Source organism: Micromys minutus (assembly GCF_963924665.1).
Source record: "Micromys minutus genome assembly, chromosome: 12".
Lineage (NCBI taxonomy): Eukaryota > Metazoa > Chordata > Mammalia > Rodentia > Muridae > Micromys > Micromys minutus.
Genome location: NC_137981.1, coordinates 19,545,796 through 19,571,887, shown reverse-complemented (window position 1 = coordinate 19,571,887; position 26,092 = coordinate 19,545,796). Strand labels below are relative to the sequence as shown.

The following is a 26,092-nucleotide window of genomic DNA, read 5'->3' as shown; positions in this document are numbered from 1 at the left end:
CCCCGGTCCTTTGCAGCAACACCAACAAGTGTTCTTCACCATTGAGCCAACTTTCCAGCCCCATGTCCATACATTTGAAGCTAAATCTCATGTCCAAAAGGCTCCATAACTTCCCAAAACAGCACCACCAACTGGGACCAACTGTTCCAACAGAGTAGCCTTGGAGACTTTTCACATGCAACCATAACAGTGTGCTCTGCTCCTGTGCTGGCAGGAAGTCTGACTTTTGCTGTCAGCCACTCTTGTGGTTTGTTTTATTTGTAGTAGAAATACTAAAAGGTACCAGATGTGATCTGTGCATACTTTCTAGTAATTCTGAGTCAGGTAAGTTGGGGTTTTCTGTTGAAGTTAATTATATGTTTTTAAAATAAGTATAAAATTGCTTTACAGAAATCATTATATTTCTTTTTTTTTAATCATTATATTTCTTAATTATATTTTATAATGTAAGCATCAAACTCTTATGTTTTTTGGTATTTTCTTCCTTTCTTTTTTTTTTAAATTACTTATTCATTTTATGTATATAAATACACTGTAGCTGTCTTCAGACACACCAGAAAAGGGCATCAGATCTTATTACAGATGGTTGAGAGCAACCGGTGCTCTTAACCACTGAGCCGTTGTCTCTCCAGCCTGTTTCCTTCCTTTTTAGTTTTGGTGTTTAGGAGTCTGTTTATTAGAGTTTATTCGTGCTGATATTAGTTTGGCATTTTTTATTTTTAAAAAAGACATGGCTCTAGACAACTCTGTTTAGTATAATGAAGAAATGTTTCTAGTTAAAACTTGGTGTCTTTTTACTTTAAAAAACAGGATTTGGGGCTTTTGAATGTTAGGGTTAGGCCTACATATCTAGATTGTTCTGTCTCAGAAGCTGTTAACAATATGAAAATTAGATTTTTGTTTGGTTTGGTTTGGTCTTTTGAGACAAGGCTTTGCTGTGTAATAGCCCTGGTTGTCCTGGACTGGCTTTGTAAATTAGGCCAGCCTTGAGAACTCACAGAGATCTGCCTGCCTCTGTTTCTGCCTCTGAATGCTGGGATTAAAGGCATGTGTCACCATGCCTGGCCTCAAAGTTTTTTTTTTTTTTTTTTTTTTTTTTTTTTTTTTTTTTTTTTTGTCTATCTAATTTGACAGTATTAAAAACTAATGGCTTTATTGTAAAAGTGAACTGTTTTCACAAAGCTGGTGTCCAGAAGTTTCTTTAAAATCTGACACTGCATAGGAATATTTGCAGTAAGTAGAATGCTGGGAAAAGCTGCTAGTTAATGTCCTTAATGTTCGTGTCTTTGTTCTGCAAGAATGTGGCCAAGGTTGGGTGACTTATGATCAGACAGCATCCTCTTTTTTGCTTGTCCACCTCTCACCTGCTGGGGGAACCACACAAGATGAAGAAACAAGAGAAGGAGTTGCTTAATGCTCTCAACTTCTTAGGCTGCTCAAGTACTGATTAATTGGATCCTTATGGTGCTCCATGTAAGAAATTTCTGCTTATTGACTGGTTTAAGTCCTTGCATTTGGCATTGATTCCACTCTACTTAATGTTTGCCGTGGTGCATACTCTGAAGAATACAGGAAAGAATTAAGATTATCCTATTGTATAGGGCAATTGCCCCCAGGGAAAGCACAGTTCTGGCAGTTTAAAAGAGACAGATGGTAGCTGGTCAGTAATTTTGATGGGTTGAGGACAGGACAGTAAATGAGACCTGGGCAAGGAACGGTGGTAATAGCAGTAGCTCATCATTTGTTTCAGAATATTCAAGCACATACATAATGACTCTGGGGAGCCAGCATGCTGTCCTGCACCATTAATCTCTGGTTTAGGAAGAAGGACCAGCCTGGTCTACATAGCAAGCTCTAGGCCATCTAGGTTACCGAGTTAAGACTCTTCTCTTAAAATTGAAAAATTAAAACAAAACAAAAAAAGCCAAAAGCTCTGACAAGATTTTGAATAAACATTAGGGCTTCTAATTAGGGGTAACCTGCTTTAGCTTCTCCCTGTATTTTATATTAGTGATAGCCTGTTTCTGACCCTTTGTTTTTCTGTAATATCTTTATCACTGAAACTAAAAGCACTATCCATATGACCTAGAAGATACAAATCTGCTTGCTTTAGTCTCCCAAGTGTTGTGATTACAAGATATAAGCCACCACATTTGGCTTATTGAATTGCCTAGCTAGGCCTTGAGCTTGAAATCACCCTACGTTAACTACATCATTCTGCCTTCCCAGTAGTTGGGGTCTTAGTTACTTGTTCACTGCTGTAAGGAAACCTGAGATACGGCTACTTATTTAAAAAAAGAAGAAGAAGAAGCATTTAAGTGGGGGCATAATTGTAGTTTCAGAGGGTTAATCCGTGATGAACATGTTAGGGATGGTAATGGCGGGCAGTCAGGCAGGCAGGCAAGGTTCAGTACTGAAGAAATAGCTAAGAATTCACATCTGATCCACATGTTACAAGCAGAAGGCAAACAAGACTGGGCCTGGCATGGCCTTTTGAAATCTCAAAGCCCACCCCCAGTGATACACCTTCTCCAACATTTCCACTAACTGGGAACCAGGTATTCAAAGGTATGAGCCTATGGTGGCCATTCCCATTCAAACCACCACATTGGAATTGCAGGTCTGCACCATCAGGCCCATATAAGAACTATTTTCTATTAAGACAAACTTCCAGTAACTTTGATCTGCGACTTTCCTTTCAGGGAATGTAGAAATAGATTAAGGAAAGCCATCAAATGCATTGTGCTTACTGACTGGCAGGAGGGGCCTCTAGAAAGTGTGCTTAATTACATAATTCATTTGACATTTGTTGACTGTGACTATAAATGTTGCTATTTTATTTGCATGAGTGTTTTACCTGCATGTGAATGTCTGTGCACCCCAGTCATACCCGCTGGAGGAGTCTAAGAAGAGGGTGTTAGATTCCAGACAGTTACAGACAGTAACAAGCCATCATATGGTGCTGGGACTCAAACCTGGGTCCTTTGAAAGAGCAGCCAGTGCTCTTAACTGCTAAGCCATCTTTCTAGCCACCAAGAGTCATAAAATTTAATTTGATAAGTTCCACATTTGTGAGATGAAAATATTGATTGTTCTAGCTAAGTGGTCAGTAAATATTAGTGATATTTACATAATAATGTCTTTTCTCTGTCCCCACTTAAGTAAATGTGGGCAGTTATGATTCTTGCTATAAAAGGATATACAAGATAGTTTAAAATAGCAGATTTTGTTGTTTATTTAAACCTTTACATATAACTTTAATTAAAGTTGGTGAAACTAAGATAGGTTCAGATACTTTAATAAGCTGTTTGTTTATATTATACAGACCAAGGGATTAAAAGTCATACCTGTGTAGGGCCAACAGGAGTGTTCATTAGAGTGCTTGCTTCCAAGTTTAATTATTTTTGCACAGATCCCACATGGTAGCATGAGAGAATGGCCTCCCGCAAGTTGTCCTCTGACCACCACACATGCAGACATACACTCTCTTTAAAAAGAAAGAAAGAAAAAACCTATGTATTTAAGGAGTGGTTGATTGAATCAGCTTTGTTGGTTCATACTTGTAATTATAGCACTTGAGAGACTCAAGTTCAAGGTCAGCCTGGACTACAGCAGTGAGACCTTTTATCAAAACAGCACTTTTTGAGCTTTCTTAGAGAGAGAGAGAGAGAGAGAGAGAGAGAGAGAGAGAGAGAGAGAGAGAGAGAGAGAGAGAGAGGAGAGAGAGAGAGTAGAGAGAGAAAGACTGGAGAGACTGGTTGGCATTTGCCATTATTAACTTTAGTCCAATTCTTTTTTATTATTTGGTTTCTTAGTGTGTCTCCTTTTTCTTTCTTTTAAAATTGCTTCCTGATTTATTTCCTGTTCAGTTTTCAGTAATGGGTGTGGAGTGGAGTAAGAACATATGCCCCTTGTTTGAACCAGGAAGGAGTGAGGCAGCTGAGAGTGGCCTCACCCACCAAGCCTCTCTCCAAGTCAGTCGGACTGGAGCTCCATACTGTATACGTGACGGACATTTCAGGGCTTGCTTATCCAGTGTTTTCAAATGCTTCTGCCTATTTCTCTTTAAAAATTAAACAGTAAATATAGAAGACTTGAGTTTTGTACAGAAATAGAACAGTACTGAGTATCAGCTGTTTATTACCTACAAAGCTCAAGGTTGGCTCGAACTCCTGATCCCCGTTTCTTCTACCTTTCAACTGCTAGGATTACGTGTTCACTGAGTCTCTTATAAAATCTACCCTCTCCTAACCTTTTCTGTTTGAACTTGGAAGGTGAGAAATGAAGATGTTCAGCTGAGGTCCAGAATTTTCTGTTCGGTACATCCCTCTGGAAGCTAACCTAATCCCTGTCTGCCGTGGGTCCCGTAAGTTAGTGGCTAGTTCTCCAGGACAGACCAGATTACAACTTGTAGGTTTTATTTTTGAAAGTGTTTTCTTTCTCACCTGGAGTCCCTCTAGGGTCCCTCTAGGGATTGTGTTTCGGTTGTAATACTAGCAGTGACTTATCAGTACTGGAGTCCTGAACATAGTAAAAGCTGCAAAGCAGAGATAACTGGTTCTGACACTCCAGCTGACTTTGAAGCACAGCCTACGAGGGAAGAAGTTTTCCTGTAAAGAATCAGCTGTCTTCAACTGTGTTTTTGTTAATATCCTTTATGACACTGGTTAGTACTGACAGGGCTTGGTGCTGAGATTTTCAGTATAAACTGCAGACTTCCTAATAGTTCATCCAGTTAGGGTGCTGTCATTTCTCAGCTTGTTAGGGTTTAGTTTGGGTTCAAATTAACATGTACTTCTTTACCTGGATACTATATATAGCTGCTTTAAGGCCTGAGCTTCTTGCTTTTTCTAGTTTTCTTGTTTTATGGGGCTAAACCCGGGGCCTTAAAATACATGATAGTCAAGTGCTTCCTCATAATCTATTTGAACAAAACATCTAAGATATGTGTGTACTAAAATTTTAGTCTGGGTAGCTTATTGAAGACATCGAGTTTGTTGTGCTGTCTGTTTCCCTCAGGAGTGCGGAGTCTTTCAAGACATTGTCTTGCTTAGTCTGTGTGTGGTACCCTGGCTGGCCTCAGACTCCTGACAGTCTTCCTTGCTGTCTCGTGTGCTAGGATTTACAGGTGTGTGTACCCCTCCCCCTTTTGTAGAAGAGGAGGCTTGGAGGACAAGGACACTATTGTTCAGGCTTTCTAGTTTACAGTGAGGTTTCGATTTGTAACTGTCCACTTCCCATTTGAATGTCCTAAAACTTCTGGGGCTCCTTAGGTATCTTCTAGGGCCTTGCCACCATCCTGTTAATATTTATACTATGATGATACTTTTGTAGCATTTGTCCATAGTCGAAGATGGCAGCCCAGAAAGTAGAGGTTGCCCAGCTCAGTGAGATTCTGTAATGAGACGAATAGGGGAGGTTTTTCTGAGGAAGTGTAGAAGCAGCCATCTGTCTTGAACCCGTCGCTCTTCGAGTGCTCACTGCTGTTCTTTAGCGCTTGTCTAACCTCAGGGCCATCCGAGGCTTACCTGCTGAGACTGTTGGTGAAGACACAGAAGACATTAAATTGAGACAAAATATGAGGGGTTTTGTGTTGGTGGTGGTGGTTTTGTTTTGTTTTGGGTTTTTTTTACATTCTTGAGGGAGGGAGGAAGGGAGATGGAGTGTGTCTGTCTTGTGTGTATGGGTGTTTTGCCTGCCTATTTGTGCACCGCAGGTGGCATTGGGTCCTCTGGAACTGGAGCTACAGATGTTTGTGAGCCACCATGTGGATGCTAGGAATCTAACCTGGGTCCTCTGGAAGAGTGGCCAGTGTTCTTAACCATTGAGCCATCTCTCCAGTCCTAATATTAGTGTGTGCATGCATGTGTGTGTACATGTGAAGTGGTCCTCAAGGAGATCAAAAGACAACTTTTGGAGATTGCCTCTCTCCTTCTACCATGTGTGTTCTGGGGATGGAGCTCAGGTCGTGAAACTTAGCCACAAGCGTCTTAACCGCTAAGCCATGTCACCAGCCCAGAATTTGTTTCTCAGTAATTTACCAGCATTTAAAATTTTAAAGCATTTTTTTAAAACAACTGTGTGATAAATATTTCTAATGAATAGAAGCCTTTTTTGTTTTGTGCTTCATTGTGGTACCCTAATACTTTGAGTCTAATACAAAGCCAGAGTGATGTGGTTGAGCCACTTCAGACAGTGCAGGTGGATATCACATTTGCCCTCCTTTCTGTACTAAGGCCGTCTCGTGTAGAATGCACCACTCATTCATCCAACAGTGTAAGAACAAGGCTCCAGGGCAGTAGTTTTTAAACTAGTCAGACTCACTCCTGAACACATTGAGAATCCAAGCCAGCTCTTAGGAGTTCACAGTGCAGTGTCTCTGTTGGCTGAGTTTGGTATGCTGAAATAAGCTGTTGGTGACTTGTATTACATACTTTCTCTATTCTAGCCTCTACAGCCAGCATTGCAGTTAGGTTGTATGTATGTGTGCACACACACGTGAGCATTTACTTGTGTGTGTATGCATGTGTAGAGGCCTGAGGAAAACTATAGATAGGTGTTGTTCCATCTACCTTGTTTTTGAAAACAGATTCTCTTAGTGGCCTGGAACTTGCCAAGTCGGCTACGCTGATTGGTGGTGAGCCCCATCAGTCCGCTCTTCTACGTCCACTAGCTTTTTATACCAGCCCTGGCCATCAGCCTTTGTGCTTGTGAGGCAAGCCCACTTTACCAACACAGCCCTCTTTCCAGCCATAGATTTCATTTTTTTTTTTTTTTTTTTTTTTTTTTTGAAGACTATTTCTCCTTCCTCTTGCCCCATAGTCTTGGCTCGTATTTAAGATTGATTACTGAGTTGATGATTGTGCTACGTCAAGTGCTTTGGAGAAGGAGCTAAATGTGTACATGTTGCTACATGCACTGTAATTCTCAAGGCGGTCTCAGTGACATGCACTTAAGAAATGTTTACTCTTGAGTTTGTGCTTGTGTGTATATTCTGTATATAGCACACATGGGGTCAGAGAACAACTGATTCTCTCCCTCCACTGTGGGTTCCTGGGATCAGACTCAAGTTATCAGGCTTGCTCAGTTCTTAGGAGGCTTTTTGTTTTGTGTTTATTTATGAGAGGTCTCATGTAGTCCAAGCTGGCCTCAAACTTGCTGTATATCTAGAGCCATCTTGAATGTCTGACTGCCTTGTCTCCCAGCTGTGCCACCATATCCCGGCTCTGCTAGGGATCAAACCTAGGGCTTCCTCCACAAGAGCACTGAGCCACATGAGTCACAGCCCTCGCCCAAACAAGGGGTTTGTAAATCAGCACTCCATGACGTAAGTCTGGACCCTGATAAACTTTAGAGGGGTGGTTTGTGAATCTTGTGAAACAGTGACAGGCTTGGAAGATATGCACCATTTCCTCAGGAGTGGTCTGCTTTCTTTGATCAGTATTTCAAAGGATTTACTGACTGGAAAAACAAAGGTTAGATGATCACAGTACTTGATATAAAAGACACCTTAATTAACATGAATGATAACATGTTTTCCTTTCCATATGTGTTTTTTAGTGAGTGAGATAGAGTGAGATATTCCCAGCAGGGAGCTCGTGAGTACTCTTGGATTAGAGTCTCTATCAGCTAGCTTTCCTGCTTTCTTTTTCCCTTCATCCCTCTTCCTCCTTTTTCTAATCTCCCATTCCCTCCTCTCTGGCCTGTCTCTTTCCATTACTATGTAGACTAGGCTGGCCTCAGACTCAGGGATCTACCCTTTGCACCTCTCCCATGCCAGGATTAAAGGTGTGTATGGCCACAGGTGAATCATTTGTTATTTTCCTTTTGTGTTATTTCAAGGCTTGTTAAACCTGGCAAGTTTAAATATATGCTTTGGTATTAGGAGTTATGCTCCCACCATTGTCTGGTACCTCAGAATTTGACTACATTTAAAAAGAGGGCCTTCACGAAGGTGGAATGACTTAAAACGAGGCTGTGGGGTCAAGTGCTAATCTAGGGAAGTTCTGTGCTCAGCTATCCCATTGTCCCATGGAGTTACTATAAATTACTTAATTTGGGGCATTTAGTTTGTTTTATTTATGGTATAAAATTCATACAGCAACCTTGAGGCAGTTCTAAAATGGAAGCTATGAACATCAAACTCTTTGGAGCTGCATGTTTCAAAGGCCATTCTTCCTGGTTTCTTATTTGGTTGGTCTTTGGGTTTATTTTTGAAGAGATAACTAATTTTTTCTCACTATACATTATTAAACCATAAAGGCTTTGGTGACTGTTCCTTTAAAGCCATGTGAATGGGTAAGGCCAGGTGTCTATATCCTGGGTACATGGGAGGTCAGAAGGTATTGGGCACTTCAAGACTACTGCTTTCCGAAAAGGAAGAGCCGAGCTTCCTCCCCCATGAAGTCCTCACCTGGTCTTCTGGAGCTCTTTTTAAGAGGCTGTTTTCTCACATACAGGATTTTTGTGTTCTGTGAGAGCAGGATGCATGTCAGTGCCTAGATGTAGCATGCATTTTGTCTTGCACCTATATTATGTCTGGGTTCCTACCCTCCTGGTCCTGGCACCGTTTCCACTTAGTAGTGGTGGAGTGAGTCTTGTGCCTTCTTTGAGACTCACTGATCTGATAATGTGAGCCCATCACTCTTCTGGTGTGCATGGAAGAGAAAATGACGTCATGGTAGAGGCAGAGCTGTCCTGATGAACGCCCTCAGCGTCCTGTGTAATTTGTTTATACTGTGCATGAGCTTAGATGGTTTTTGTTGTTACTTTGGTGTTTTGTTTATGGAGCCTTGATGTGGTGTCCAGGCTGGCCCTTGGCTCTGGAGCTAACATAGTCTTACCTCATCCTCCTGAGTAGCTGAGACTTCAGGTGTGTGCTAGCATGCCCAGCAGCCACCTGTGGTAGGCATTTTTAATTTTTGTTGTGTTACTTTGTAGGCCAGGCCAGCCTCTAAATCTTGATTCTCTTACTTAGCCTCCTAAGTGTTTAATATACTCTTAACGACTAAACCATCTTTCCAGCCCTTAATTTGTAGCTTTATTCCCAATATAGTCTTAATTTTATCAGGACCAAAGGTTCCTAGAAGTCCTTGTAGTAATTATTTGTCTTGTTATCATGACAAAAAACCTGAAAAGAGCAACTTAAGGAAGGATTTAGATTTACTTTGATTCTCAGCTCCAGTTGATGGTGCAGATGAAAGGGGAGTAGCAGGAGGTGCTGCTTACAAGGTCAGGAGCCAAGGCAGGAGAGCAAGGAGTGCAGAACTGCCTTTGTCCGGATTAGAGTCGCTCTCCCACCTCAGCTAACCTCATCTAGAAGCTCCTCACAGACTGATTGTAACCCCATCAAGTTGACAATCAGAATGAATGATAAATCATTTTCCTCCTCTTAACTAAACAGATTTAGGACTCCCACCCCCCTCCACCCCCCACAAGTATGTTGCTGGGACTACAAACCATTTGTGTGATGCTCTGGTGAAGAAGATGCAGCCCATATTTTCTGGAAGCCTTTTTTTGAACAGTTGAGACAGGGTCTTCAAAAACTCTCAACCTTTTTTTCCTATTCACAACGCATTGATCCCTCTACATAGTTATTACATGGCAGTAAACCTGCACCGTAGCGCATGAGGCTGAGGTAGGCGGAGTCTGCCCTGGACTGCACACCAAGACCAAGGGCTAGAGGTATAGCTGGTCACTGTTGTCTAACATGTGCGAGGCTCCAAGTCAGCGTCCCAGCATCATACACATGAAAAATTACTTTGGCTTTTTCATGGTTTGGTGTTCATACACAATTTTTGATGGGGGTTGGAGGTGTGGCGTATGTGAGGCAGGTCTCATATCATAGCCCAGGCTGGCATGGAATGTAATACAGCCAGGCTGACTTTGAGCTGAGCCATCCTGCTTCACCCGAAAGCCAGGATTACAAGTCTGACCTGCCACATTCTGCCCATTTTCTAACATAAATTTAATCCTTTGTGTCTTAACTTTGTGGTTGTACACTATTTTTAGATGACAGTTTTCCTACTTTTTTTGTGTATTAGTATTTGCCTGTATGTATGTATGTATACCAGTACCATGTGCATACCTACTGCCCACACAGGTATTGTTGGCATTGGATGCCCTGGAATTGATTACAGATGATTGTGAACATAGTTGTGGTTCTGGGAAGCAAACCCTGTGCAAGAGCAGCCAGTGCTCTAACCACTGACATCTCTCCTGCCTCCCAGGTTTCTACGAGCCGGAATTATATACAGTGTCTAACCAGAATATGTGGCGCTTTTGAAAACTAGATTTTGGCTATCACTGTGTGAAGTTGTCTGGGTTTGAATTGCCTAACAGATAATTGCACCACATCCTGAAAGTTGAGTGTGATAGGTGTACCTCCCAGCTGAGTGTCCAAAAGCTGCTCTGATCAGGGCTGTCGGCTTTCTGCGCTGCAGTTCCTCACAGGCAGCACCAGGGTCTCTACCAACAGCTGACATGTCCTCAGAAAACACTAGCCTTTCCCTTCTCCTGACCACAGTCCGCCTTTTAACTGATCATCAAACATTGACTCTTCAACATGTGAGGGACTACGGGCTGTTACAGGTCTGCCAGTGATGAGTCCTGTTTGTTTTGGCTTTTGGAGATAAGAACTGTGCGTGTATGTGTGTGTGTTCGTGATATTCTTCATCTTTCCACCTCAACTTACCAGTAGTTGTGCTTATAAGCATGCACTACCATATTACATTTTTACACATTTTATCTATACAAGTTATAGACATGTTTGTCATACAGAGTCTTGGGACGCTTCTGTTCAGACAACGCATTTCTTTCTGAAATGCTTTGGTGGCAGCTGTCTTCGTCATCTTTGCTCGTCTACTTGACCTCTTATCTACTGTTTTGCAGGCACTCAAGCTGCGCATTTCTGAAAAACTGAACTTACTTCTGCCCCTCCCCTTCTGCAGATCTGACCGGTCCATCCACCCAGAGGAACCGCTCTTCATGCAATTGTCACAGCCGTAACCCTGAGGATCCTGGATGCTTCTCCACCTCTTAATTGTAATGGGTTAGAATCTTCTATTTACACACCATGTCTCTACTCTTAGTCTCTTAATTCACATTCTTCTTACTTACTGCATTTCCCCAAAACATCCATTTTGTACATCTTCCTTCAGGGTTTAGCTTAGAGAGTCAAGCCTCTCAGACCTGCTTCACTTCTAGCTCAGTGCCAGGGGCCTCCCCTCTCACGCCCACTCCTCTCTCCTTCCCTCCTGACTCTCACAGAACCGGTAGCATGCTACATAACCTGTCAGGGTCTGTTGCAACTGTTCAGTTTTCTGTGTCTTTATAGCAGTCACTGTGTCTGTCTTACGGCCGTGTAAGTCTGCAGTCCCGACAGATTGCTAGTTCTCAGTAGTTAGAAGGAAATAGATGTTTGTAGGGTAGATGTTCATGTGAAGGAATCCTGATGTTGTGCTTTATGAACCTCATTGTTGTACAGTTGTCTTATGATGTGATTAGCTTCCCTCTTTCTGGTCCCATCCCAGCAGTTCTATGAACAAGCTTCCAAAGTAAGAAGTGTGGAAGGACAAAGCAGGAAGAGCTGACAGAATGACCCGAGGCCATCCAGTACAAGATGGCTGCTCACCTAGCAGCTGTGCCAGTGGCACAGGAGGGCAGATATTAGTGACGTAGTTTGTTAGTGTGGGTAACTTAGGCTCATACTGACATCAAGCCGGCCTACCACACAGTAGAATCTGGAGGTAGGCGAGTACGCCACGGGAAATGGCAGGATGGAGAGTCACCATGTGTGGGAGCTAATTAGAGCTAGGAGTAGCCATCTAGACATCACCTTAAAGGAATCATGGTCCGTAATGAGAATGACCCTTGAAGGCCTCTACTATCTAAGAGCTAGGAAAGAAAAGAAAGAATCTGAGCAGGTAGAAGACTTGGGCGGTAAAAAGCCTGTTCACTTAAGTTTGTGTCAAGGAGAAAGACAAGAAGATATATCTTGTTTTGTTTTGCTTTGTTTTACCCAGTTATTACCCAGTTAGTATTTATGCTACTGCACAGACTGTTTCCTTAGCTTCCTGTTACGAAGTTCTGCCTCACTCCTGATAACCTCCTCAGCCCAAAGCCAAAGCCCCCAGTTCCCTTTGCTGGATGGAACGGACACAGTTACCAAGGCTCTTGCTAACCTTAGTACAAGGTTTAAAACAGAATCTGGGCCTAATCCTAGTAAAACTGATGAATGATCCCAGACAGCTTAATTTCTGAAGACCTTTCTGAGAGCCTGAGAAGCTGCTATGTAGGTACGGTGTAGGTTTTGCGGTTTCTTTACGTACAAGAGAGGAGGGCTTAAGTGTAACAGACTTTGTTTAAAGCAGGGTCATGTAGCCCGACCTGGTCTCAGAATCACTGTGGCTGAGGGTGTCCGCCAGCTAACAGTGTCCTCACAGCCCTTTGTCCCCGCTCTCCTCCTCTGTGTCTACGTAAGGCGCTGGAACCGTGCCATCATGCCTGGCTAATTACAGCAACCTTTTATAATAGAACTGTGAAGACTGGGGGTGTAGCTCAGTGATGGAGTGCTTGCAAGATTCTGATAAGGTGATGGAGAGCCTGGCAGCCATAGAAACCTGGATGGTGCTCTCCTCTGTGCTTGTTCTAGCGTGGGATGAGGTAGGCAGAGTGCTGCCATCTGTTTTTATTTTTGGGGGATTTTGTACCAGATGCTGGTACCCTGCATTATATCCTTAATTAACCACGGGTCTAAACCAAAACTAAGAGTCTTGTAGTCTTAAGTCTTTTTTGTTTCAAAACTGCTGAGTGTCCACCAAGGGAAGGGGAAAACTTGACACTCCTCCTCCCAGTCTTCAATCAGCAGCAACACAAACACGTGCTTCCTAGGCCTCCCTCCCCAGCAGTCAGGTGGATTCTGAACACCTCTACCCCCATTTTCCTCCTTTACAATTTATCTTGCTAAAACTGTTCATTCAGCTGCTGTCAGTAGAGCAGACTTTACAGATTATGTGCAAACAAAAACCTTCCCTAACTATACTAATTTGTTCTCAAATGTTTCTTTAGTTTGAATTATTTAATAATAATTATTAATGTCTATTAATAACTGACATGTTCTAGTTATGGTTACTAATACTGGGATGAAACCCTGTGACCAAAAGCAAGTTGGAGAACAAACAGTTTCACAGCACTGCTCATCATCAAAGGAAATCAGGGCAGGAACATGAAGGCAAGAGCTGATGCAGAGAGCATGGAAGGGAACTGCTCACTGGCTTGCTCCTTGTAGCTAACTCAGCCTGCTTTCTTATAGAACCCAGGACCACCAGCCCAGGATGGCACCACCCATACTGGGTTGTAGCCTCCCCCATTGATAACTAAGTAAGAAAATGCCCCACAGGCTTGTCTGCACACAGCCTGATCTTATGGAAGCATTTTCTCAGATAAGGGTCCCCCACCTCCGATGACTACAGCTTGTGTCAAGCTGACATAAAACTAGCCAGCATAACACACAGATCCTAAAATACTGTGTGGGTGAGGGAGGCAAGGAAAACATTGTGCAGTACAAAGCAGCTCACACAGCTGAAGTTTACGTTTATTCACAGGTGCTCTGTAAAGAGGTCATTATGTGATCATTTATTATGTCCCCCCAACCTGCTTTCATTTCACTTACAGGAGGATACGAAAACTTAGCACATAGTTGGCTAAAGAGGCAGCACTCAGTATGACACTTCTTTATGTATCATCTTTTTCTTGAAGAATTCCGGACAGTTCTTTTGGGAAGATTAAATTATCGCATATTAAACTGTTATGGTCCAGAAAAGGGGACAATCTCTACCACACTTGGGTTTTGAGGTGTCAGAGACCAGTCCCAGTGATCTGAAGATCTACTCCAGGATGGAGAGGCTCCTGGGCAGAGGTGCTTGCCATCAAGCCTGAGGCCTGAGCTAATCCCTAGAATTCACATGGGAAAGCGGAGAAAGAACTCCTGCATGTTGTTCTCTGACTTCTCCGTATGCACTGCACAGCCTGTGCCTATGCTTATATTGAAATAAATGTACAAAAAAATCCTTAAAAGGCACTTTCTGTGCTAGAAAAGCTTAGGCGTTCAAATGAAAGGTAAAGGACATCTGTTCTACAGTCATCTCTTGACCTAAACGTAGGTAAAGGCTGCTCTGTCACCGGTGCTCAAAAATGTGGGACCTGTGGGACGGATTATATGTAGTTGCCCCCAGGATGCATGTCTTACACAGTAATCTCAGCCAGAGTGGATCTCTCCATGTATAGGTCTGAAAGTGTGGCCTCACTCCACAAGTGTGTGACTGCAGATCTTTTATTACATGGATAGGATTATTTTACAGGAGACCAGACAACCCTCGAAAACACACTCTATTCAATCCCAGGGAGATTTTTAGAAAGGGTATGGATTATTGGACTATATCTAGTGTTTCAACTCTTTAGTTAACATTTCCACTCAGACCAAGAGAAAAGTACCTTGCCCAGTTGTATCCATCCTCTCTAGCTAATCTAATCAGTCATTGAGTGAGATTGGGACACAGGCCAGTGGCAAGTAACCCTCTTTCTGTCTCTCTGAAATGCCTCCCATAATCACCCCACCAGGAAAGAAGAAAAGAAGGGGCCATGTTTTTATTGTTTTGTTTTGTCTGAATTAGCTCTATGTTTGTTTAAGATAGCTACAGAAGATTCAATAGCTAAGATTTGGTACTTGGTCTTAGCCACAGGTCAGTAAGGATGTATAGTTCATATGAATGGATTATTTAGAAAGTCACAGCACATGACAGGCGAGTTGACAAGTTACAAACAGCAAAATCGCCAACACTATGGGAATGGTTGAAGAAATAATAGTTATTTTTATATGCAACCAATAAAAGGCTAGTTGTGACTAATTGGAAAGATAAAGATAAAATATATTAGGGCCTCATTTTTCATGAATTTCAGGCCAGCCAGGATTACATACTAAGACACTCTCTCAAACAAACAAGCCCACCAAACAAAGCAATCTACTAGGTTTAGGCATGGTATGCAGGCCCAAAGTTCCAGCACTGAGGGAAGCTGAGGCAGGAGGATCACAAGTTTGACCAGCATCTACATGAAGAAACCCTGTCCTTTCCTCCTAAGTAGGAGGACGGTACTGTTGGAGCTGGTGGAATGCTGGCTCAGCATGACAGAGTCCTGAGTCTGACTCCAGCACTGTCTATAATCTCAGGACTGTGGAGGCACAAAAGGATCAGAAAGTCAAGGCCAGCCTGGCCTACATGAAGAAACCCTGTCTCCTAAAACAAAACAGTAAACAACATAGTGAATATAGAGGAGTCTCCTTAATAGTTCCTATCTCTGTGTTAACGTTTGATTTAAAAAAGAAAAAAAGCAGTTTCGGGAAACTGAACTTTAAAGGATTAATTTACATTAGTAGTCCTTTCAATAATGTATCATTCAAAATCAGCTAATTTTCAGGCTGCTAATTCCACAGAAAGTGGTTAGTTTGCTTGATTTGTGCATTAGAAACGAACCAGAATACAACTTTTGGTAAAGATGTTGGAAGTTGAGAAAATACATTTCTCTTGCTAGAAGCAGCAGCAAGATACCTAAGTCAGCTCTGTTCTCTCCTGTTCCAGGGCATCTGTTATGCACCTTAAGCTATACTGGAACTTCCAAAAGAAAGATCGCCCTCTGGAAATCAGCAGGGAAGCGCCGAGAACACCTATGAGCCACAGAGACACCAACAGTGATGAAAAGGGCAGAGCCGACTACATGAAACCGACCGCCTTTCCTTCTGCCTCCCTTGTCAAAGCATCATCTAGAAAACCTTTTAGGATCCTTTCTCCAAATGTTCTGTGCAGTATGAGTGGGAAGAGCCCTGTGGAGAACAGCTTGAATGTTAAAGCCAAAAAGAATGTGCCGTCTGCAGCAGTGCCCCAGAGTGAAGAAGGCCTGCCCGGGAGCTGGGCTATTGTCAAGCCTGGAAACACAAAGGAGAAAATTGCATTCTTTGCAGCCCACCAGTGTAGCAATAGGATAGGCTCTATGAAGATAAAGAGTTCCTGGGATATCGATGGGCGAGCCACTAAAAGAAGGAAAAAATCAGGGGATCTTAAGAAAGCCAAGTTACAGCTAGAAATGATGAGAGAGGTTAACAGCCAGTGCTACCAGTCTGAGCCATTTGTGTGTGGCGTCGAGCACTGTTCTGTGCATTACATGAGTGACAGTGGGGACGGTGTCTGTGCTGCGAGGCCTCTGTCAGTGATACAGATGGTCGCCTTCCTTGAGCAGAGAGCCACTGCTCTGCTAGCCAGCTGCACAAAAAACTGCCCAAGTCCTCCTGCCATTGTGAAGATTTCTGGCCAGTCCCGGGGTACACCACCTGCTCCTGAGCCCTTCTCTGCTCCAGAAACTTGTGAAGAACCCAAGGAAAGAGAAAATCCCGAGGCTGGCAGATCCCAGAACGAGCCAGTCCGTGTCCTTGACATGGTAGCCAGGCTGGAGTCTGAGTGCCTGAAGCACCAGGGCCAGCGGGAACCTGGGAGCTTGTCCCGGAATAACAGCTTCCGTAGAAATGTAGGCAGGGTGTTGCTCACAAATGGTTCTCAGGCCGGTGACAAAAATGAAGAGGGCTCCGCAGACACACCCGACCCTCAGGTGCACCCCTTGCAGTCTGTGGGTGAAGGACCCTCTGCAACTGACCATCATTCGGCAGGGGAGCAGGCCTGGGATGGTACTTCTCAGGGCTGTCCCTTGTTGCCAGCAGATGTGGGCTTCCACCCTGACAGCACAGATTTAGAGCCAGGTCAGCAAACAGCTGTGAAAAACTGCAGCCGGGAAGATGTAGAAATGGCAGAGGAATTTGACGAGTTGCCCACAGATGCTGTCAGTTGTATAAGTAGAGAGCTTGTGACTCTCACAAACCACAATCCTGAGCAGAGACCAGAACCTCTGTGCATCAGCATCACTGTGTGCACAGTAGAGAAAGCCCAGACATCTGCTTTAGACTCCCCTGAAGAGCCTCTTCCTGGGATGCTGTTCTTTTTGTCACCCGGACAAGACCAGCAGGAGCACCCCCAGCTGAGTCACCCAGCACCAGAGGCATCAGAGGGCAGTCAGCCTCAAGATGCTGCTGAGGGCAGCAGTGCATGTGAGGAGAAAGGTGCCTCTGTGGATACACTCGTCCCAGCAGCCTCGGGGGGAGGGAGTACCTTCGAGGTACTTGAGGCAGCCACTTGCAAGAAGCAGGTGTCTCAGGACTTTCTGGAGACCAGGTTTAAAATCCAGCAACTTCTGGAACCTCAGCAGTACATGGCATGCCTGCCTCACCACATCATGGTGAAAATCTTCAGGTTACTCCCTACCCTGAGCTTAGCAATTCTTAAATGTACCTGCCGCTACTTCAAGTCCATTATTGAATACTACAACATCAGGCCAGCAGATTCTCGGTGGGTCCGAGACCCACGCTATAGAGAAGACCCTTGCAAACAGTGCAAGAAAAAGTATGTGAAAGGGGATGTGTCCCTGTGCCGGTGGCACCCCAAACCCTATTGCCAGGCATTGCCTTATGGGCCTGGGTACTGGATGTGCTGCCACCAGTCTCAGAAGGGCTTTCCTGGCTGTAAGTTAGGCCTTCATGACAATCACTGGTTACCTGCCTGCCACAGCTTTAATCGGGCAATCCATAAGAAATCAAGAGGGAGTGAGCCAGAAGAGGAGTACTGAAGTCCACGGGGGAGGCAACGGGACTGTGAAGCACCCGGTCAGCCTTGAGCGGTGCAACCTTGCCCAGCCCTTCTGGATCTCTGCTCAGATCTGACTGCCATTGCTCAGGCATTTCAAACTGTTTGCCAGCTGCACAAGAAATTAGCTCCATGGTTTGGTATAGTGGTGCCTCACATTTAACCTATCCAGCTGTGAAGAACTCTTGCCTGTTTTCCTCCATCAAGGACATTCAGGGGTCACCAGACAGTCTCCACAAGGGGATCCTGAAGTGGTCCAGCACTGGCTCTATATTTGGAGTGAGGAGAGCAAACCTTTGGGAATTATGTATGCCTCAAAAAGAAAAGCCAGGCACCTTACCCTAGCCCTTGTATGCTTGTTCCTGTGAGAATGGTGACTGGAGACGGGTGTGCCCTGTGGTGTTTACAGTGTATATAATGGTTGTGTTTGCATAGGGCTGCGAACGTGCACATTAAACCCGAGCGCCTTTACCTGTAGATGAGTGCTTTGGCCCCTCTGTAAATAACGTGATTAAAATTCAGTAATGTATATTATGAACAGCTGACTAAACATAATCACCACAGAATATGACAATATCATATAATAGATTAAAATGTTGTGCATCCTTTTGTCTGGTTAAATTTTTTAAAAAAAAACTTCAATAAAAAATAAACATTTTAAATGAGGTCTGGTCTTACAGTAAGATTTTATTAACTTTACGAATGTTCATGTAAATACAGGTAATGTTGGAGGAGACCAGAAGAGGGTGTTAGACCCCTGTGAGAACTGTCCTGGGAATCTAATCTGGGTGTTCTGCAAGAGCAACAAGTTCTCTTTGCTGCTGAGCCATTACAGCCCAAAGATTTCTTTTGTGCATGTGCATGAGCTTGCTCTAGAGTGTGAGCACACTGAGGGCAGGTCACCACCGTGGAGCTTGAGTGGCCAGCACTTGTGAGCTGCCCAATGAACTGAACCAGATTCTTCTGCCTAAGTCACCTGTCCAGACGCTGGTATGCCAGGGTTTCGAAGGTTCTTATGTATTGAGTTGTAATTAAAAACAACAACAAACCTTTGATGTGTTTGGGTATTTTGCCTACAGTTGTGTCTGCATCACATGCTTGCCTGTGCTAGCTGAGGCCAGAAGAGGGCATCCGATCCCTTTGAACTGGGGTCTGAGCAGGTTTGTAAGCCCTCGTGTGGTTGCTGGGAATCAGGCCCCAGTCCTCTGAAGAACAGCACTGCTCTTAACTGCAGTCACCTCTTCAGCTCCCTTGTTAGGGACCTGTTGAAGTTTTGTTTTCAAGCCACTTGTAGTGACTCATGCCTGTGATCCCACAGCTCTGAGGCAAAGGAATTGCTGTGTGAGACATGTCTGGGTTCCAAGAGGAGATATTTCAGATGCACCCTAAAACAAGGTTATTTAGTAGAAGGGATGATGGCTTTTTATATCGCAAGACCATCTTTTCTTAAATTGTAAGTTTAAATTTTTATAGCCTTTTAACATTTTTAATGTGCCCAGTGCCTGCCATATTCCCTGTATAGGAAAGTAATATTCAAGAATATCCATAGCCTGTCCATCAGATTCACATAGAAGCCACTGGGAATCTTGAGGCTTGTGGACAGAAAGCTGGGCCTCAAAAAAAAACAAAAGCCAGATTGGTCTGAAATGAATCACTCAAAAACAGAAAGAAAACCTTGTTATTGGTGTGAGTTGCAGGCAAGAACAGATGACAAGTGTGGGCGAGTGATGAGGGAGGGATGTGGCTGCCTTGGAGGAGGGTGCACGCTTGGCCAGGACCTGTAGGGAGCAAAGGGGACGATGGCGTTTAGGTTGAGCCAGCTTGGCCTGTGTTAATGAGAGGGGCATGAGGTCAGTGGCTGTGTGTGTGTGTGTGTGTGTGTGTGTGTGTGTGTGTGTACACAAGAGAGTGCATTTGTCCTTGTAAGCCAGAAGGAGGTGTCAGATGCCCTGCATCTAGAATTACAAGCAGTTATGAGTGTCAAATGCCAAACTCTGGTCTGTGGTTCTTAACTGCTGAGCCATCTCTGGGTTTTTCTTTTATCCTTTGAAGTAACTGCTGAGAGCAGGCTGAAACTGCAGTGACCCCATGCCAGGGAGGCCACCCCTGACAACTGGAGACTCAGAGTTGGTCTGACACCAACACAAGAGGCTGGGAACAGCTCATCTACAAGACATCTGCTGTTGGTTTGGGCCAAACTGGCAATCTGGGTGTCCTGTGAGTTTGTGGTGACTCAGTTGGGATTAAAGGAGATAACACACCACACAGGACAACCAAGGGTGTGATGTAGCTCATGCACTGTGTGCAACCTTTCCTGCCTGTGGTTCTCCCACAAGAGTGCACAAGATAAATAACTCAGGGTTTTCATGAGTCAGAATTCTGACCCGGTTATCACAAGCTAGCAGCTGTGTGAAGCTGCGCTCACTGAGAGCAGGGGCATAGGATGGCCCCAGCTCACTTGGCTTTACCTCAGAAATGCTTTGAACCGTGGCAAGGACATGCTTCCCAGTGCTAAACAAAGGCTTCTGCTGGTGGCATCTGCCACCCACCAACACCAACCCCACCTCACCCCCCATGCTGGACTCTACAGCCAGAATGTAATGCTGCTTTTTGAGACTCTGTGGCCCTCTAGTGTTGAATGTGAAAATAATCCACTCTTTGATTTTTGGTTTTAAGGGTTTGCGTGTGTAGGTCTGTATACCACATGCATGCTGTTCTGTGGAGGCCAAAAGGCATTATGTCCTGTAAAGTCAGTTACAGACAGCTGTTAGATGTCCTGTAGGTGCTGGAAACTAAACCTCAGTCCTGGAAGAGCAGTCAGTGCTAACCCTGACTAACCTGTCAGAAGCTCCCAGGAAAATGGCCCACTCTCACATAGTGCCATGGTATTTCTATCCTGCACTGCCAAAGGACCACAGAATAAACACTCTTTGGCTGGGTTTCTACCCTACCCCAGCCAAAGAAAATGCCTGCTCTCCGCTCTTGCAGGAGGCTTAGTGTTTACTGCACCTCTCAAGTCAAGCCCATCCTTTGTTGAAACTGAGAATTGGGTCCCCATGCCACTCTGTCTTGTGCCGGCTGGGAAAGGATCCAAGGGCATGTGCATCATACATGTGCATGGCAGCATGTGACTTGTGGTCCTAGCACTCAGTAGGACCATCTGAGGCCATCCTGGGCCACATAGTGAGGCCCTCTTAACAAAACCCCTAAACACAATGTGCTTCCAGTGTGACTGATGGCCCCGCTGCAGCATCTGCTGCCCCTCTATCACTGGAGGTTCCCCTGGACTCACAGGATAGCTAGTGCGAGCACCTACCCTCAGTGCCTCATACAGTATACACTCCATGACTACATCCCGTGTTTGATCTGTAGTTTAGCCAAATTCCCAACCTGTTTTACATTTTTAAGAGATCATCTCAGGTAGCCTAAGTTATCCTTACATTTATGATCCTCCTGCCTCAGCTTTCTGAGTAACTTGGATCACAAGCATGCAGTCGCAGATCTGGCTTGCTAGTACCAATTCAATACAAGTGCTGGCAGGTTTGGGCGGCTCTGGCTCATTCCATAATTGTCTATGAAGGATGAGAAACATGAAGAGAATTTAAAAGGACCTTTGCCTCTGGACATCGCAGATCCCAGAAGACCAGGCTTGTCTAGTTCCTACAGGAGCTGTGGCTGCAGCGGCTTGCTCTAGACTGCCACTGCAGTAGCTCCCAGCAGCAGGCTGTGGGCCAGTGCTTATGGCCTGGCCTTGGGCATCTCTGCAATGTGGACTTTGAGTGCCTGTTAGCCTTTTGAGGCTATCTGGACAACTGCACACAAGTACTCCCAGCTCTTTGCCACACCTTCAATTGCTGCCATTCTTTAGCTATTTTTCTTTCTTCATCCACAGACTGCTTCACATATGCCATAAAGTCATTTGACACTAAATCCTTCTTCACACTAGAACAGTGTCCATAGTGAATGTTATCAGCTGGCTATAGAGTCCTGTAATCGTATGTTGAGCACACAGTGGAATTGTATACAAGCTAGTGTTAGAATCTCAGAACTAATGAAGTGCCCCTGCCGGAAGTACACCATCCTTTCTGACATACACCACTCCTAACTTTATGGAAGTTCATGGCCACAGCTGATACTTGCAAAGCCTCATGGGAAGAGCAAACATTGCGGTTAGGCACCCTTGAGTGCCTTGAGTTTATCTGTGCCTAGCTGTTGACACAGAACCTTAATGCTGTAGTCTCCCACTCTAGGTGGCTGGCCTCGTTAGGCGTGGGGAACAGAGTCACTAGTTAGCACTAGGAAGAGAAGTGGAACAGGGCAGAGACGACGCCCTTACAGGACAGAGGAGGAAACCCACTAAAGCCAGTGAGGCGACAACCTGCTACCTGGCAAAGGTGCTTGCTTGCAAACCTGGCAACCAAACTTTGATCCCTGAAATCCACAAAAAGGCCAGCAGAGAATAAACTGCACAAATTTGTCTTCTGATCTCTACATGCTGGTTACAGCATACACACTCCCTCTAATAAGAGTTTGTGTAATTACAAAAAAAAAAAAAAAAAAGACATGAAAGCTTTTCCACATTTTCCTAAGCCAGTGGTTCTCAACCTTCCTATCGCTGGGATACTTTAATATACCTTCTCAAGTTGTGGTGAGCCCCAGCCATATTTTTTGTTGCTACTTTGTAATTTTGCTAGTTATGAATTGTAATGAAAATCTGTGTCTTGGGTGACCCCTGTGAGAGGGTCATTCAATTGCCCCCAGGCTGAGAACTGCTGTCCTAAGGTCTCTTAGAGACAAATTCTACAAAGGCATCTATCTGTTTTAGAGGGTTTGGTTTTTCTTCTAATTCTAGTACTGGGAGTCCAACCCAGGGCCACGCTAGGCAGACAGCTCACCACTGAGCTGTTTCCCTGCCCTTTTAAAGCTTGCTTTGTTGGGTTTTAATTTAGAGATGGGTCTCAATTTGCTCAGGATAACCTTGAGGTCATTCTACCTCAGCCTTCTCGGTGCTAGGTGAGCTACCACACCTGCTCCCTCCTGAGTTTTTAAAGACAAGTTCTCATGATAAACTTAGAATAGCACCTCCTTCCATGTGCTGACATTAACAGGGATGTGCCATCACACTCAGCTCAAATTATTTTTTCCCTTACAGCTTTTAATATTCTTTTTTGTGCATTTTGTGTTTTGACTATTATGTGACAGGACAAATTTCTTTTCTGGTCCAATCTATTTGGAGTTCTGTAGGCTTTTATGTTCATGGACATCACTTTCTTTAGGTTAGGGAAGTTTTCTTCTATAATTTTGTTAAAAATATTTTCTGGTCCTTTAAGTTGGGAATCTACTTTATATATAAGATCATTTTAATGTTTTGTGTTTCTTTTTTTTTAAGATTTATTTATTTTATATGAGTACATTGTTGCTATCAGAAGAGGGCATCAGATCCCATTGCATGTGGTTGCTGGGATTTGAACTCAGGACCTTTGGAAGAGCAGTCAGTGCTCTTAGCCGCTGAACCATCTCTCCAGCCCTCTTTTTTTTTTTTAATTGAACAACTTTATTTTAAAAAACAAAGATAAATGTACAGATTTTAGGCATTTTTGCATAAAAGTATACGAATACATTTTTGTCAGTACTTGTTTTTTTTAAAGGTTTGATAGTGTACATTAAGATCTTAATAGTTACAGTGAGCATAAAGTACATGTAAAACTCAAATTATTTTTTAGGTTGGGTTTGCAAAAATAAAATCAAGTAGGCCCCTAAATGTTTTCTCTTTGAAATGGTGTATAGGAACTAGGTCCTCAAGTGAACACTGAGGGAAAGTGGCATATGCCCAAAACTACTCTTTCAAATGTGGTGCCTACCACTTGGTAGAAGACAGCTATTAATGCACAGCATGCTGTATGCTAGCCGGGGAGGCTAGCTGCTGAGGCAGGGTGGTGAGCAGTATGCAGACACCAGGAAGAACAGCAGCGGTACACAATCTGCTGTGCTCTTCAACTGACTTTCCTCCTTCCTCTTCTACCCACACCGAACCACAAGCATTCAATCTTATGACCTGCTACTGATCTCTGTTACGTAGTATGAAAAGCTGATGTTCTTTTAAAAGAAAAAGTAGCCAGATAGAAAATGTTAAGTGCTTGTGTTCAATATAAGATGTGGACATACCATCCGCAGTATTTGTAAAGCCCAGGGCAAGAACAGAACACCGGCCTTCAGCCCAGCCCCCTCACCTATGGCCCTTTTCTGGCCCTCTGCAGAGCCACACCTTTAAACCCCCCAGGGGGTTTGTTGAGACAAGGCCTCACTAGTATCCCTGGCTGTCCTGGAACTCACTCTGTAGACCACCAGGGTGTCCTCTAACTCAGAGTTACACACACTTCTCCTTCCCAGTGCTAGGACTAAAGGCATAGCCTACCATGTCTAGCCAAACATTTAGGGGTTCCTCTCTGTGGAGAACAAAGCGCAAGGCTCATCCTAGAAGTAGGAGTGCCCAGGTGAGTGGAAGGTAGCAAGGGCTGTGTGACAGAACCAAGGGCTGAGTATAGAGGAATGGAAAATGTAGACGGGATGAGACAGGGGCATCACCAGTTGGCTCCTAGCCATCAAGCATGAAGGAGTGCTCTGTAGGAGGTAAGCAGGAGATAACCCAAGAATGCCTCCTGTAGAGAGTATACAAAGCAGGGATGCGGCCATTGTACCAGACACTTTCCCCAACATAAAGTTCCTTAAAGGACACTGGAGAATTTCCTCCTCTGTGCCTAGAAGGAACCTATTGCCTACATCTTGAGGCTCTTCAGAGGCCTTCAGTACTTAGATATTTCCAATTTCAGAGTAGACAGTTTCTTTCAGTGAGAGCAGGAGCAGGGGACATGTAGGTTCTGTAATTCCCCCTTTCAGTGCAGCTCTACCCCGTGATCTTCAACAGTTCAAGAGCTGTAGAAGACAGGCTGACTCTGTGGGCCTCAGGCACTACTCTGGGGGCACAATCTCTACCAAGGTCCTAGATGGCGCTCACTTTGCGGTTACAGGCTGACCCAGCAGAAATTGAGGAACAAGCAAGTATCTCGGACATGCTGAGTGCAGTGGAAACTCAGTTCTGGGAGTCTCTCTCTAAGGCCATCAAGAGGACAGAATTCCCTTAAGCCATGACCAGCAGTACCTACCAAAAGCATGAGCATTTCCCTGTTAACACTGGTCAGCCTCCTTCCTTAATGTCCTGCTCCCCCTGCCCCCATCACTACTGACCACACACTGGAGATGCCTTCCAGCTACTGCTGCCAAACCGATTAGCAAGCACCCAAGTGCCACGTACTTGTTTATGCCCCAGAAATGCCTTCAAAATATTTTTAAATTTAGAAAAATAATATACTATTAAACTTGTAGGATAGCAGTTTCCTCAGCACCTGGTGTCTCTGGAAGTCACAGTAAATGCTAGAACACTTACAAAGGTAACATAAGTATGGAAGATGATGTGGGTGCTGGGAGTATCATTAATACGTCAATTGGTTCCAGCCCATTCTCATCACTTACCTTGAACCTATGGTCAATTTGTGGCTGTTGGGAAAAAAACAGTGGGCACAGTGGCACATAACTTTACTCCCAGCACTCAGGAGACAGGAGCAGGCAGATCTCTGTATGAAGTTAGCCTGGTCTACACAGAAAGTAGGTACATAGATATTTTATAAGACATATCTGTGTGTATGCTTTCCCGGCATAGGTGTATTTGCAGCCCATGCATACTTGATGCCATAGAACCCAGAAAGTGACAGATCCTCAGGAAATGGAGTGTGGATGGTTGTGAGCGACCATGTGGATGCTGGGAACTGAATTAAGGTCTTCTGCAAGAGCTGCAAGCTCTCTTGACCTCTAAGCCATCATTTTAAGTGTTATACCCTCTCGCACCCAAGTACTCTGTATTCCTTCCTACAAATACTAGACAACAACAAACAAAACAACGTGCCCCCTTGCTGATTTGCTGGTCTAATTCTTTAATTTGCCCAGGTTGCCAAGGTAACCCAGTGGGTGAAAGTACTTGCCAGAAAGCCTGCGGACCTGTTTCAATCCCTTGGACATAGAAGGAAAGACTCCCCAAAGTTGCCATCTGACCTCTAACATGTACCTGTGCACTGGCCCCACACATACATGCACAAAAAAATAATTTTAAAATTGCTACCCTGGTGGGTCTTGTGTTTACAAAAAATTCTCTTGATCTTTTCCAGGATATCTTCTCTCCAGATACGTGAGGAGGTGGCTTTACAGCTGAGGGCTCAGACATCACCAAGCCTAGGTTCAGACTTCCTGTCCTGAAGCACCTTCACCCAAGTTGTCCTTTCCTTCCCACTGTTCACTCC

At 44.2% G+C, this 26,092-nt stretch overlaps 1 protein-coding gene across 5 annotated transcripts in view; it reads left to right on the top strand.

Annotated features, from left to right (window-relative positions):
- The window catches only part of FBXO34 (F-box protein 34), a 70,065-nt gene extending 43,973 nt beyond the window's left edge, over positions 1-26,092 (top strand). For 2 of the 5 annotated variants that reach the window (XM_080925932.1, XM_080925934.1), the window contains 2 exons: positions 10,950-11,043; positions 15,636-18,690. In XM_080925932.1, coding sequence (XP_080782058.1) covers positions 15,646-17,724 — 2,079 coding nt within the window. In that variant the 5' untranslated portion in view covers positions 10,950-11,043; positions 15,636-15,645 and the 3' untranslated portion in view covers positions 17,725-18,690. Of the gene's footprint in view, positions 1-10,949; positions 11,051-15,635; positions 18,691-25,960 lie in introns of those variants that run through there. The other 3 variants (XR_013975269.1, XM_080925933.1, XM_080925935.1) reach the window with 3 other exon arrangements.